A 15,700-nucleotide genomic window follows, 5' to 3' on the forward strand; every position below is an offset into this window, starting at 1 on the left:
ACAGTTTATTTCCTTTAAAGTAAACTCAACTTATACATTAAACCATTAGATACTAGTCTGCATAATTTAAAGCTAAGTGTCTTTCGTGTTCATATCGTCTGATAACGTCATCATTGATTTATTATATGTCATCATATTCTGTTTATAGTATGGCAACATATATTGGTTTTACCTGTCGTATTCTAATCCTAATTCTACTTCACCACAGTGATGAGGAGACTCTAATGCTTCTGGGGCAACAGATGAATTGGAAACTATGCTGTTGCACGAGACTGCCCTCTTCATTGTAGTATTATTGGGTTTTTCAAAAACTGCAAAATTTAAAACGGTTAAAATAAATTCTGAAAATTTATAATGGTATAATAACAAACATTTGATGGAATGATATAATAGTATACATAATTTAGATATTCCATGCATATATGTATTATGCTATCTAAGTTGGCAACACTTATTGGGTCCCAATCATAGATCAGTGTGCGTAGCTAAATTATTCAACGAAAAATAAGCACCTTTTATGCACTCAAAAAATATTTTTAATCACTTTAAAAAAATATCATAATTAGGCAGGGTTGGATAGTTTTTTAACAATTGAGGGTTTTATCTTGTTTTAACCATCATATAAAAAAAAAACAAAAAAAAAAACTTTTGGCATTATTTTTGACAATTGCCAAAAATTATAAAATTTTGAATCATGCAAAACGAATAGCGTTTTCATACGCTACGGACTGACAATTCGCGGAAATAGATTGGGGTTGAATTAATTGTGAAAACTTTGTATAGAACAACGTGAACTGCGTCTTTTTGCATAGTTCGAAGCGAAAATCAACATAGTAAAGGAAAAATCTCGTTTTGAAAAAGGGAAAATTAAGCATTTTTTAAAAAACACCCAATGAAAAAAGCACCTTTAAGGGCTTTTAAAAAACGAAAATCGAAAATTAGCACCTTTAAGCACTTTTTAAAAACGCTACGCTCCCTGTAAATACCAAATAATATTTTAGTCTAGTATAATTAGACTGTTTTTTTTGAAAAAAAAATAATACCCAAAAGTATATAATCGAAAGCTTTGTAAATAGTTGTATAAATGATACTCGGAAATTCCCCTTTAAATGCTTCCTCTTTTATTTATAATTTGCAACCATTGTTGAGCATCCGATCCAAATCTGAGTTTACGACAACCAATGTTCAACTCCGTGACCTTGTAATTTTGAACCCAATTCAGAAGACAAGGATCATTACTCCTGGATCATTACCCATAGAAGTATTAATTTGTTAAATGAATGTGAAGGACTTTGTGATCCCGACAGATTTAACGTGTCCCAGTCATGATTTAATACACGACGAGTCTTCGGTTAGCTGGATTCGAACTTCCTATTTCACGTATAAATTATAAGATTTTCGACATGTCTTATGTACACTTCTTAAAATGCTATCCAGGGACTATTTGAACTTATACAGTATATTCAAGGAGGCGATTTTTCTAGGCAAATTAAATGAAGCAAATCTCGAACCGATAAAACTAATAATCTTTCCCTGCAGATAATAAAAAATATCTTTTATACAGGCAAATGATACATTGATATGATGCATTTTTTTAGCTGAATGGAATGAGACCAATTACGAGACAATTAGACCATAATTGTCTCGCAATTGGTCTCGTAATTAACATAAAGCAATGGGTATGGATATGATGTATTTTTTGGCTGAATGGAAAGAGACCAATTACGAGACAATTAGACCCATAATTGTCTCTTTATTGGTCTCGTAATTAACATAAAGCAATGGGCATTGATATGATGTATTTTTTAGCTGAATGGAATGAAACCAATTACGAGACAATTCTCGTAATAAACAGCCATACGGGTTTTAAATACAAAATGCGCATTTTCTTTTATTTAAAAACAAATAACGACAACTACTGTTTGAGTTCTCGTAGCAGTCCCATATAATCTTATAATTGAGTTTTATTTGTTAAGTGCATTTGACTTTTGATCGAGACAATGATGAGTTTGATTCTGAAAATACTTTATTTTATTTAACTTTTAAAAAAATCACTTGAGATTTCTAAATTATTGATTTCAATTTCAACGATAGTTTAAGACATAGTAACAGTGATGGTTAGAGAACACTTTGCTATTCGTAAAATTAATCAAAATTACATCAGGTGAACTTACATAGAATATCTTCAGGGTCCCTTTCTTCGTTTGTATCTACTTGGAGAGGAATGCTTCCATTAGTTTTGGAAGTGGGCGAAGGAGAAGAAATGATATGATTGGTTGTTTCCTTATCGTCACAGCCAGTAACTAGCTTCAAGTCGTTGCCCACGTTATCGTAGTGCTTGTAGTTTCCACTTAAGTCTAGAGCAATATCAGACTCAGAACTCTGAATTAAATAAAAATACATTAAACATAGTTAACGGTGAAAGATATCAAATAATTTTAAATTGACATTTTTAATTGAGTTCTAATTATTGCACAGAGTGTTCCGTTATTTCCGAACTTAATATATCAGTTTACATTCTTCGTCATAAATAGAGTAAGCTTGTATTCACATTGGGTGACGCAAATTAATATTTTTGTCGATTAATATTATTGGGGGTTAAAAGGTTAGCTTCCATAGACATAATGTAAACCCGTTCTTTATCCTTTGGTACGATCCCTTCATATAATAGAAATAGCAACATTTAGGGGCACAGTAGTTTTTGAAAAGGGTTTACACCCACCTCTCTCCTAACCACTACTAGGGTTGGGGAGGAAAAGGAATGTTTTCTCCTTTTATTTATGGTTGGTCTGTGTTTTATTTTTGCACTATTTATTAAGATATTTCTTAAAAAAATTTCATGTGTATTATCCATGTTGATTATATCTGGCAGGATGTTTTGAGAGAGAAAAAAATAGACTCTAATATCAGGAGGCAGCGTACCCGACTAAGAATAGGTTCAAGTGAATTAGCTCTTGACTGTCACATAGCGTGAGTACGTAACGTAAGCGTGAATTTCAGTACATATGGTGCTCAGTTAAAATTGAGTAAGGGCCTGGTTTCTTAGGACAAGCGCCTTATCTGGGCGTCAGCGTTAAGTGGACTTTACACGCCAACAAAAAATACTGTCTTGTTAGCTCAGCGTGAGCAGTCGGTCCAATGCAGACATTATCTCGCATTGAGCATGCGTTAATAACGTAAACAAATATTTATTTTAAATTAGTATTGATTTTGTTGTCGACCAGTGCTTTGGAGAACAAATAATGTCTTTGTCGAAGAAAAAACACATTATAGCTTAGCTAAATGAATAAGAATAAGAGGAAGAAGAAGCTATGTTTAATGTTAAAGTCAAAATCTTGGCTGATTTCAATGATCTGTTGGCTGTTGTCCGCCATTGCTTCTGTCGTTAACGTCACGTTGTAATCCAACTGCAGTTGATTTGGACGGCAGTTGTCGTTCAAGCTGAGCGTTCGATGAAGTATGCTGTCAAACTCAAAAATTGACCAATCAGAGGTTAGCGTTAGCTTCAAGCTGACGTTTTTGCAACACCGACCTGTCATGAGAAACAAGGCCTTAAGTTATTTTTTCTGGCATTTTAACCATCCGGTATTTAAAAGTTTGCCACGAGGAGCGTATTCGGAGAGTGAGACTTTTTATTTTTATATTCTTCGTTTCAGTGAGGAAAAAAGTTCCAAGAAGAAACAGAGGCGATTTATTTTAAACACCATCACACCATCAGGTTTCATTTAGCAATCAAACTTGTTACGAGGGTTTTTTACACTAGCTTTCTACCTTTGACTGCAATGCACCTTTGCAATGACACACTGCAATAACACCTTTGACTGCAATGCAGGTTTCAACGAACTTTCTGTGTAAGATGATAGCAAATGCTGTGGTGTAACCTTATTACTTCATTTGGACATTTTCTAACCTGGGAGATATCCGGCAGGGAGGTTGAGAGCTTAATTACTCTGCCAAGAGTATATTAAACAAGTTCCATGGTTAAACACTGGAGTTTGGGCTGTTATCATCATCCTCTAAATGTTTTCGGCTTCAAGATATTTAACGACCAACCAGTTCTGTGTACATGCTTCTTGTCATTCTTACAGGTTTCCGATGGCGCTTTTGAACAATCTGACATATGACTCAAAGGTTTCAACTTTACGCCTCAGAGAATTCAGGGTGCCTTTCTACGTTAAAAAAGAATAAGCCTGAATTGGTGCAGCAAATGCTGTGGTGTAACCTTATTACTTCATTTGGACATATCCTAAACCCGGGAGATTTCCGGCAAGAAGGTTGAGAGCTTAATTACTCTGCCAAGAGTATATTAAGCATGTTCCATGGGGCTAAACACTGGAGATCGGGCTGTCATCATCATCGTCTAAATGTTTTCGGCTTCAAGATATTTAGCGACCAACCAGTTCTGTGTTTCTGTGTATATGCTTCTTGTCATTCTTAAAGGTCTTCGATGGCACCTCTGAACAATCTGACATATGACTCAAAGGTTTCAGCTTTATGCCTCAGAGAATTCAGGGTGCCTTTCTACGTTAAAAAAAGAATCAGTCTGAATTGGCGCAGAAAGATTTTCTTTGGACGCAAGTGTAGTGGGTTTATCTTGCTTCTACTAATGAATCTAGATTCAGTCTTAACAATAATTCTCGACTTGTTCTTGCATGAAGAGAATAGAGAACTGGTACCATAGCTCCAAAATGGAAATGACCCATTATGGAGGTTCAGATGTTATGATCAGGTCAAGCGTGGTGTTGATGCGATAATCAGGTATTTGGTGACCGCATTTAGAAGATGAAGAGGTTCGACAGATCTCCAGACCTGAATCCCATAGATTATGTTATGAATGCTCTTGGTAGGGCTATTAGAGCTCACCATCCCACTCCTACAAACTTCTTGGAGATAAGAACTGCTCTTATGGGGTAGTGGGATTAATGTTCTAAGATCCTAGATTTATTATCCGAACATTTTTCTGCCTCGTAAATAGCATGAAAGAACAGCTTATGAGAACTTCAATTCAGTCGAAGGGGTATCATACTCGTTATTATAAATACCATTTTTTTAAAATCACCTTTTAACTATCTTGTTATGTTTCTCATTAAGTCATGGTTCCGAATACACACCATTACTTTTTTGCTACTATAATATATGTCATACTTTTTGTCATAATGAGTCATTTCAAAAGGAATTCCGATTGATTTGGTCGCCTATTTGTTTAGTTCTTCGTGCAAATGTTTTCATTTCCTAACTTGTGGATATGATTGTTTATCAAAGGTGTTTACTACAAAACACACTGTATATCGATGGCAAAATTTGCATCTATTTATCGACATATAATGTGCATATCGATGGCAAATTTTCATCTAAATATCGACTTATAATATGCATATCGATGGTAAAATTTGCATCTATATGTCGACATATACTATGGATATCGATGGCTCATTTTGGAACACCAAAAATCTTTTAAAGTACAATTCCTTTCTCCCAAATTTCACAAAAGTAGAATAATTATAATTGGATTTTCGGCGGATTGTGCTATAGTTAATACTATTGCCTGTACTTTATATAAATACTTTTGATCATTGTTAATACACATTCTACAACAACATTGTTCTAAATAAAGTAAACGTATTATTCTAAGGTAAGATGATCTTTTTTTAAAAACTCACTATGTATTCAGTAGCTCCGAAGTGACCATTTTTTGTGAGTTGAGCTGTTTCTTCCCTGTCTCCTTTCACCCAGGAATGAATACGTGACCATCCACCCACTAATTTCCAGAGAGCTACCAAGGTGAATATGAGGCCAATGATCACACCCAATAGGGTGAGTATCAGGATCCACTCTTGCATTCTTTCAGCATCTGACACCACTGGAAGTGAATGCTTTACTAATCAAATTGAATAGATTGAAAGATTTTAAATTGTAACAGTTCATATTTAGAACAATTGATTATTGAGAACTTTTCCTACCAATTAGAATACCTGATAGAAAGACGTAATTATTTATTAGACGATAGACGCCATTTTATTATTTGTTAAACGTCAATGATTACACCCAATAGGGTGAGTATCAGGATCCACTCTTGCATTCTTTCATCATCTGATACCGCTGGAAGTGAATGCTTTACTAATCAAATTGAATAGATTGAAAGATTTTAAATTATAACAGATCATGTTTAGAACAATTGATTATTGAAAACTTTTCCAACCAATAAGAATACCTGAGAAAAAGACGTAATTATTTATTAGACGTTAGAAGCCATTTTATTATTTGTTAAACGCCTATGACCACACCCAATAGGGTGAGTATCAGGATCCACTCTTGCATTCTTTCAGCATCTGATACCACTGGAAGTGAATGCTTTAATTATCAAATTGAATAGAGTGAAAGTTTTTAAATTGTGACAGTTCAAGTTTAGAACAATTGATTATTAAGAACTTTTGAAACTATTTAGAATATCTAAGAAAAAGACGTAATTATTTGGTGTCCCCAAAATGACTGACGATTTGAAAAAACAATAAAAGGAAAACAAAAGTCACTTTCTGTTTAGGAAACCAGAATTTTTTCTCCCGCACCAAGTTAAAAATTTAGTTACAAACATTCTAAACAGATTGAAGAAAAACTTTGAAACGATGTTTAAGAAAAAACTGTCATTTGCTGCTAACGTGCTGTCTATGAACGAAATTAACGTCAGTGCGAATACTTAAGTTAAAACGGTCTGAATTGCAGCAGAAAATATTTTTATTAGTTTTTTTTTCAGTCACTTTCACTATTTGCTGAAATATTTAGTTGCTAATTTTGAAGCTTAATAAAAATAAAAACGAATTTCAAAACAAGAAATAAAGCAGGAGTTACAAACTAGAGATGTACGGAGCACTAAAGTTTTACCCGGTTCGGTAATAAGGTAATCGGAGAAAAGAAGATCTTTTACCCAGCCGATTCTAGGTACCAGTTAAAATTTCGATTAACACTAGAAAGACTGAAACTTGTAGGTATATACCTGTATTGTCTAAAAGCAGTCAAAGTGACTGGATTGTAAAAGAATAAATAATGCGTAAAGAAATTTGTTAAAAATTAATTTTTAATATTTTTTATATTATTTACAGTTATATAACAAGTTTTTAGTAAATATTAACAATAAAAATATTATATGTTGTACAAAATTCATTCTAAAAATTGTGTCGTTATGTTTTCTTATTGAAATTAAAAGCAGTCAAAAGGACTTCTTTAGACAATCTAGTGTTAATTACTCGATCGGTTAAGTATTCTAACACTTATTTTAAACAATATAAAAATGGTATAATTGACGATCGAATAATATTAATAGTTTTAGGAAAATAATTATATAGTCTTAAGAAAAAATTATAATATAGTCTTAAGAAAATAATTATAATATAGTTTTAAGAAACTTTATTCCGCTCCTGTATAAGTTAAAACATAAATAATTATTTTTTGATGTTTTTAAACTAAATTTTAAAAAATGCATCTGAAATTTCTTTTATGAATATTTAGATGAACAATGATTAATGTAAAAATCTTGTAGACATCTGTTAGTTGTAGAATTTATAATTAATTAATTCATCATTTGATATGCTAAAATTTTTAATCTAAAGTTTTAATGTAGGTTCTGTTAAACATAGAGAATTCTTAAAAAATATTTTAGTAAAATGATCGTATACTTAAAGAAAAAGTTTTGAATTTTTATATTTCTTTCAGGTTTAAATTTTTAATTATCCGATTGGGTAAATGTATTTTAAGTGCAATGAGATCTACTTCAGTACAATTTCTTTAATTTTTTTATACTTGAATGAAATTCTATCTAACTAATGTTTAACAAAAGAGTCAAATAGCGGTTTTATTGTCCTTAATGTTACTTCCGCATCATAGCAATAAAGAAACACCATCCTAATAATTTTGTTTTGCTTTAAATAATTATTATTTATAAATTCTTGTAGAAAAATAAATTTATTTCCCTCGAGGTCTTTATATTATAAATTTCCGTTTGCGTTGCTGTCGAAACTAGCAGAATAAAAAATAAATAAAAGAGAGAAAGGGAGAGAGTTAGAGAGAGAGAGTTAGAGAGAGAGAGTTAGAGAGAGAGAGAGAGAGAGTAAGGGGGAGAGAATTTATTACCAGACACTAGTCTTAATGCTTTTAACGACATTTTTTTTTAAAAATAAAAAACTTATTCACCAGTAATAAGAACCATATCTTCTTTGAAGTGTTATGCTGTCTCATTAGTTAGCAAAATTACTTTGATTTATTTCATCTTATTGAGTCCCACAATTTATATATTCTTAAGTTTAAATTATTGTTTTAAATGCAGTTGATTTTTTCAAATCCAGATATAACTCATTCTTATTGTTGCAATTAACCTACTAAAAATGTCCTTACATAAAATTTACAGATATATTTTTTCTAACAAAATGATTTATAGTTTTTGTGGAAAATATCATATTAACTTTTAAGAAGAAAAAAGCAAACAATGAGCTGCAATAACATGGGCTGGTGAGCATAGTGATCATATTTTTAAAAAAAATATATAGATTAAAAATTGAATACTCAAATTTTTTATGTATATAAAATTATTAAACTGTAATAAATTTTATTTTTTTAAGAATAATATTTTTCACCTTTAGAAATAAAACTAAAAGCATTATTTTTTTAACAAAGAAAAAAACAACACTTTTTTCAATATTTTTGTTGTTTTGTACAACAAAAGTTTAATTTGCTTGGTTCGATTAAAAAAAATTAGTTTTATAATTAAACTTGTTCGGTTAGACAACTAGTGAATTCTTAAGTTAATTTAAAGTTAAGATATGCTAGAATTAATTATAACATCCTTTGATAATACACTAAGAAAAAAAATTCTGGTAAAATTACCTTATTGTATGGTAGAGAAATTTCTGGTGAAACCCCCCCAACATAATTCTGGTAAATAAAACCTAGACAAACTGTATTTAAACCAATGATTATAAGAGGAACAATGCTGAACAATGATTATAAATAAACAGCATTCAATATAGCCTTTCTGATTATTTAGTAATTTTTCTGTTCAGATGGTAAAGATTTACCGGAAATTCTGGTTCTCAAAATGATAGCTCTTATTACAAAACATTTAGTTAAATATACAAAACTGAAAAATAAATTTAACCGAATAAATGTTTTTTTTATGCCATGCCAAATTAGTCAAATTTCATCACATTTACTATACTTTATCACATATTATGATACTATATTTTGTGGTTAATTTAAACAACTTTGAGCAAAATCAATACCAAAGAACTTCGGTAAAAATAACTGAAGTTTTTGATATTCCTAGAGAGCCAGACATTCGATAAAATTTATCATATTCAAGTATACCGCACTGTATGGTAATAACATTTCTAGGGAAAAAATATAATTATGTTAAATAAAACTTAACTATAAGTTATTTTTTCTATTCAATATGGAAATTCTGGTTTTCAAAATTATAGTATATATTATCACACATTTGCAAAAAATACAAAAATGAAAAGTAAATTTAGCGGAACAAATGGTTTTTATTCCTTTCTCTAACGTATCATGATAAAATTAAAATTTTTTGCCATATTTATCATATATTAAAAAACATATTTTATTGTTAATTTTGCTAAAATAATTACTCAAGCACCTCCGAAAAAATTACCAATCTTTTTCGTGTCCCCATAAAGCCAGAAATACAATAAATTTTACCATGTTCTATTAGTTTTAACTATACTTTTTTTTTCTCAGTGTACATAGCAACTGCTCAAAATGTCGATAAAATTATAAAATCAATGTTCATATCGATGCCTTTAACAAATCATTAAGTAAATCCGGGTAAACAGATATACATAGAATAATAGTTTTGATTTGGATAGTTGTTAGATCCGAGCTTTTTCTTATATGTTTTATTGAATTGGTTATAACTAATTTAGCTACCTCTTAATTGGAGTACTTTTATCAAAAATTCCAAGTCAAATTTAATCAAATTTTGTTAACAAGTGTTAAGCCAGTTGGAGAAGAATAAATTGTAAAAATAAAGCTTGAAACTCAAAACTCAAGCTTTACAAAACTATATTATCACACTGTTTTCCTGGGAACTTAAAGATAATCAGACCATCAGAATTTTTGTTGCAGAATATTATTTTTATATCTGAAAATAATTCAAAATTATTATTAAGAAATAGTATTATTTTTGTTTCCTAGTTCTCATTTTTAATTTCTTGCATTTTAACTCTAGATATATTATAATTAGAATTATATTTAAAACTATATTTAAAGCACAGCTAGACATAAACACATAACAAATTTGACCCAACATTTAATAAAATTATTCCTGTGAAATACATCTTTTTTGTTAAATCGAATAACATTAGGGGGACCGGAAAGTAATGTCGTTTCGGCGCATTAAATATTCGTCAATCTTAAAAACCAATTAATTTTTTTTCGATCCATTTCGATTCACTTTCGATCCGCCATTGAAAGGTTGCTGCGAACGTGGGTGAATACATTATTGATAAAAAATAAAATCTTGATAACAACTATCAAATACACCAAAACGACATTACTTTCCGGTCCCCTCAATAAATTCTAAAATTATTAAGGTTATTTATTTAAAGACTAAGGTTATTTATTATACTAAGGTTTAAGATATGCAGTATATCACATATATTTACCAGTATAACATAAACAAATTATATTTACCAGTTTATGATAATATAGTACATTTCACAAAAAAAAAAAAAAAAAAAAGAAATTCTATAATTTACCTTTATGGCGATCCGTAACTAAGGGAATCATTCTTCTACAATTAAAAGCTGGAGTTGAAAATGAAAATAGTTTTAATAAAATTGTTTGGTAAATTAAAATACTTTTATGGTTTTACCTTTTACTTTAGTAGATACCGATTGCAATGAAACATTTTGTGGGTTCCTTTTCTTGTGTGTAGAGATTGTTGACCTGGTTCTGCTGATCACATGTTAAGGAGCATAGATTCTTCATGCTTCAAAAGAGAATCCACACCCAATTCTGAAAATGAAAGTGAGAATTCGTAACATAAACAAAATTCTTGCTAGTAATGGACACATTTTAAAAATACGTTGCGTTTGTGGAAAGACATCTTTTTTATATTTGATACAAATTCGAGTGATAATTAAGTTAGCGAACTATTTCAGATATTTCTCATGTGTTGAAAATGTTTGTTCTGCAGTGAGCAAAATAAACAACTCAATAATTTTTGATCTAATGTTCGGATAATTAATGTTAATGATTCAGAAAGAAAATACTTTATGTGCTAAAATTTTTCTGTAGATTGTATTTAAAGTTGCGAAATCATTATCGTTTCGGATCTTTATTAAATTAAATAATTAAAAAAGTCTAAATAATCATAAGAAACTATAAACTATATTGCTAGGAATTATTCATTTTATATCAAAGTGTTCTATAATTGGGTACTTGCCGGCCAGGTGGCCGAGCGGTTAGCGCGCCTGACTGCGAAACCAATAGCCGCGGGCTCGAATCCCGCTCTGGGCATGGATGTTTCCCTCTCTTGTGTTGTCCTCTGTTGCGTGTGATGTGTGAATGTGGCCCACCCAGTAAACGGGTCTGTGGCTGTGTGGCGTGGACAATGTTACTCGCCTCCGTGACTTTGGTTCACAGGTGCCCACTGGGTAACGCGAAATGAGTATCACCTGTGGCATCTTCTAAGGCAAAACGAATAAAGTTCAATGCCTGCCATTCGAAAAAAAATAAATAAATAAAATAATTGGGTACTTGAAACTCGCGAAGAAGACGAGCACTAATACACAGACACGTGACCTACGATCTCAGCGCTAGTTGATCATATTTTTTATTTTATTTTATATCAGTCCTTAAACAGCCGGCCCAATTTTGGGTTTACGACAACTAACGTCCAACTTCGTAGCCTTGTAATTTTGAACCAATCCAGAAGACAAGGAAACTCTTGGATCAGTACCCCCAGAGGTTTTGATTTGATATGGGAACAGGGAGGACTTAGCGACTCGGTAGATTTAACGTGCATTAGTTAACATATTACAAAGCGCCCGTTGAGCCAGAGCCGGTTTAAGTCGAGCTAAGTTTCTCCACATCGATCGAATGTTAATTAACGTGAAGTTAATTAAATACAAAGCCGTATAATGTTCGAATTAGTTAAAATCTATCTATTATCTCTTGTCAATGTTCTTTACTTAACATAGATTTATTATTTCTTTATGTATTTTATTCTAACTGTGATATATATTTTAATGTTTCTTGCAATCTCGAACTTCGATGCATAATTAGTTGGTGTATATTCTACATGATTTCATGCTTGTCTTTGTGTTAATTTAAAATTATATAGTAAAGTAATTGAAATCGTTGTGAAAGATTATAGAATGTGTCACTTAAGAGAATTAATACTTGGCAGGATTGGTTTACTCGAAATAGAATGAAAAGAACACGTAAACAAATGCCATGTTTGAACAACCAATCAGGATCGAGATACCCACATTACGTCACTTGCAGGTATCCAAATGGGTGCAAAAGTATTGAGATTCTCTTAAATAATTCTGGGAGCATAATTAATTACGCAATAAACTGCAAAAAGTTCTTCCGCTCTGAATAAATTATTGGGAATATGTTTTTCGGATTGTGGCCACTACAAATATTAAGTTTCTAAAACAATTTAATTGGGTTCCCAAGATAGCATGCAAAAAGTGGTAACAAAATATGTGAAAATTAAAGTGCTATAATCAAAAAATAACAATCACTTACTTTCTTGTATTTCTAAAGTTTAACTCATAAATGCAAAATTTTTCCTGTTGCAGTGATGTAAAAAGTGCTCCTATATCATTTTATAGAGTCAATACGTTTACAGTTATAATAAGCGTGTATTTTTTTCCTTTTAGTTACTAGCTCAGATAAATAATAAAAAAAAAAGATTATATGTATAACTAAGCTGCATTAAGTTTTTATTGCAATTATACTAGATATGTGATAGATGCAAATAATATATTTAACTAAGGTAAATGATAATAATGAAAATTATTTACTACCTAAAACTTTTCTTAGATTTCGGAAATAATAGCAAGTCTTCAAATTGTGACGCTGTTTACTAATGAGTTCAATTTAAGTAGTAAAATTCTCAATAGCTCGGTATAAGATTCTCCAATAATTTTCAGTTTTTTTCTAGGCTGTAAAGAAATTTTGGAAAAAATTAGAGGTTAATTTGGAAAGGAGCTGATTCATAACTGCGTGATTTCGACCTAGTTAGTTTAATTAACAGAAAAACTTATTAATTATAATGAGGTGTATTACAAAAAATAATTCAGTGTATATATATATATGTAATACAAAAATTATAAATATTTTTGTATTAATAAAAGCATTAAAACTCTTTCGTTTTCATATAATATCTTTGGTAAAGCATAAGGGTAGAAATTCTATTTTGGGACTTCAAGGCTAAAAACATGCCAATGAATAATAATTAGATTTATACTTCAAAAGAGAAGTTATTTTAAGATCTTTCACTTCCATATAAGGAAAGATTAAACGATTTGCTTTGAGTAATAAATAAATTGATGAGGCGTAGGAATACAGAAAAAGGCAATAATGACTGACCTCTTCACAACTTTTAATCATCCTATAAAATGCAGGAGCAATGTTTTTGCGTGACTTTTTGGTGTATAATGTTTACCAACTAAACTTCGTCAGATCTGACTGTAACTCTGTCTCTCCCTCTCCGTCTGGAAAGGGGTGAAACTGCTATTTCACCATCGTCGTTTAGTAAAATAAAAGATTATGCGAAACTGGACTCGTTAATCATGCTGCTCTGACTCTTAATTTACTAAAAAAATAACGGTGTGGGTACACCGTTATTACATATATATATATATATATATATATATATATATATATATATATATATATATATATATATATATATATATATATATATATATATATAAATATAACGTCGTTGCCGAATGGAAGGATTAGAACAGATCTTAGGCAGGGAAGGAGGGTACAAAATTTATTAATTATAAAACCGAGAACAGTTATAAAAGTGGTACGAGAAGTTGTGCTCCTCGATTATAACTTAGGGAAAATCTTGCAAAGTAAATCCGTAAAATGCTTCGATTTATGGAAAGAGGGAAATCTTAGTAATTATAATTAGTTTATTAAATAGGTCGCGTGATTCCCACAAAGAGCAAAGGGAAAAATGTCTTGCTTTTAATTAATACATACTTGAGCCAAAAATAGATGTAAGGACAGGATGTGAATTTAAAAGTGTGAGAAAGTGTTTCGATTAGATCTATTAGTAATAATATATATATATATATATATATATATATATATATATATATATATATATATATATATATATATATATATATATATATATATATATATATATATATATTACTAATATATAAAAATTAATTGATTTTTCAACTATAACTTAATATTAAAAATTCTTCACCACAATTTTCTGCAAATATAGACTATGAAATCAAGTTCATTTTGAATTATGCGTTAAAGTAGAAAGTAATGTTTTTGGTCAATAGTTGGGGTTGCTTGAACCTGGAATAGATCCAAAACGGAAAGTAAATCATTGAATTGTCCTAAACTAGATTATCTGTTTTTAGGGAAAAAAGAACAATAAGATCAAAAGAAAATTTCTAATGAAATAAAGATAACTATGCCAAAATCGATGTAACATCAATGTCTCTTGAGAATGAGGTTTAAAATTTTTTTTATGCTGATACTCATGAAAATTATAATTTTTTAAAAATATGCAAGCATGTTAATTATTTCTTAGAGAAAAAAAAGAAAGAAGTATCTTTCAGAAGTATACGTGACTGTTTAAATTTTAATCGTGGATAAAACGTTCGATGACGTCATACGTTTCCCAAACCGTCGCCAATATCATATATCATATAAGTATTTAGATGTTCGTGATATTTGTGCTAAACTAAAAATGAATAAAAAACTAATACCGAGCATTGTATCAATTACCAGTTGTAATATAAACTTATTTAAAAATTGAAAGTGGTCATAAAATTTATAAAATATGACTGGGTGCATTTATTGGTTATAGTATTTAAATATACTAAGTGCGCATATAAGTTCGTTATTCATCCTTTTAAGTTTTCAAAAGTGCTCATATAAGTCCGTTATTCATCCTTTTAAGTTTCAAAAAGTCTTTCTAGTCACGCTTTAGAAAACGTTAGGTGCTATTAGATGAAACCGCTTACAACGCTACCTGGTGGAAATATGTGGAACTAGGGTTCTCTTCTCGAAAACGTTAAATGACGAAGAAAAAGTGAATCAGAAAGTTGTGGAGCATTATTGACTTAGTATGACTAGACAACATTCAAATTTCGCATTTGATTGCACGTCATTCTCTTGACTGTGACGTGATCTTAAGCAAAAATAAAAAAGGAAGAAAAAAACCCATTTATTATAATATGTTTCAATTTTCGGTTTTAAAACATCTCTTAAGCTTTGAGCAGAAAAAAAAACTGACCACTCTGAATAACTCCCCCTAAATAACTTTTGATCTAATGATCGGATGTTCACGTTTTAGGACTCGCCATAATGGTCTGAAAGGGTGAACTCAAATATTTTAATTAATTAGTGCAGACGTTATTTTAAATTGTGAAATCAGATACAAAAACTCACTTAAATAAACATATCCTTAAATAAA

At 30.4% G+C, this 15,700-nt stretch overlaps 1 protein-coding gene across 1 annotated transcript in view; it reads right to left on the reverse strand.

Moving 5' to 3' along the window:
* Window positions 1-15,700, reverse strand: part of LOC107453857 (synaptotagmin-12-like) — a 44,056-nt gene that overhangs the window by 15,459 nt on the left and 12,897 nt on the right. The window contains exons 2-5 of the mRNA XM_087167733.1: window positions 10,880-11,022; window positions 5,661-5,860; window positions 2,175-2,382; window positions 173-311 (exon numbers count right to left, since the gene is read on the reverse strand). Coding sequence (XP_087023859.1) covers window positions 173-311; window positions 2,175-2,382; window positions 5,661-5,840 — 527 coding nt within the window. The 5' untranslated portion in view covers window positions 5,841-5,860; window positions 10,880-11,022. The remainder of the gene's footprint in view (window positions 1-172; window positions 312-2,174; window positions 2,383-5,660; window positions 5,861-10,879; window positions 11,023-15,700) is intronic.

The sequence above is a fragment of the Parasteatoda tepidariorum genome, chromosome 1 (assembly GCF_982258835.1).
Source record: "Parasteatoda tepidariorum strain Cologne lab strain chromosome 1, Ptep-v5.0, whole genome shotgun sequence".
In the NCBI taxonomy this organism is placed as follows: domain Eukaryota; kingdom Metazoa; phylum Arthropoda; class Arachnida; order Araneae; family Theridiidae; genus Parasteatoda; species Parasteatoda tepidariorum.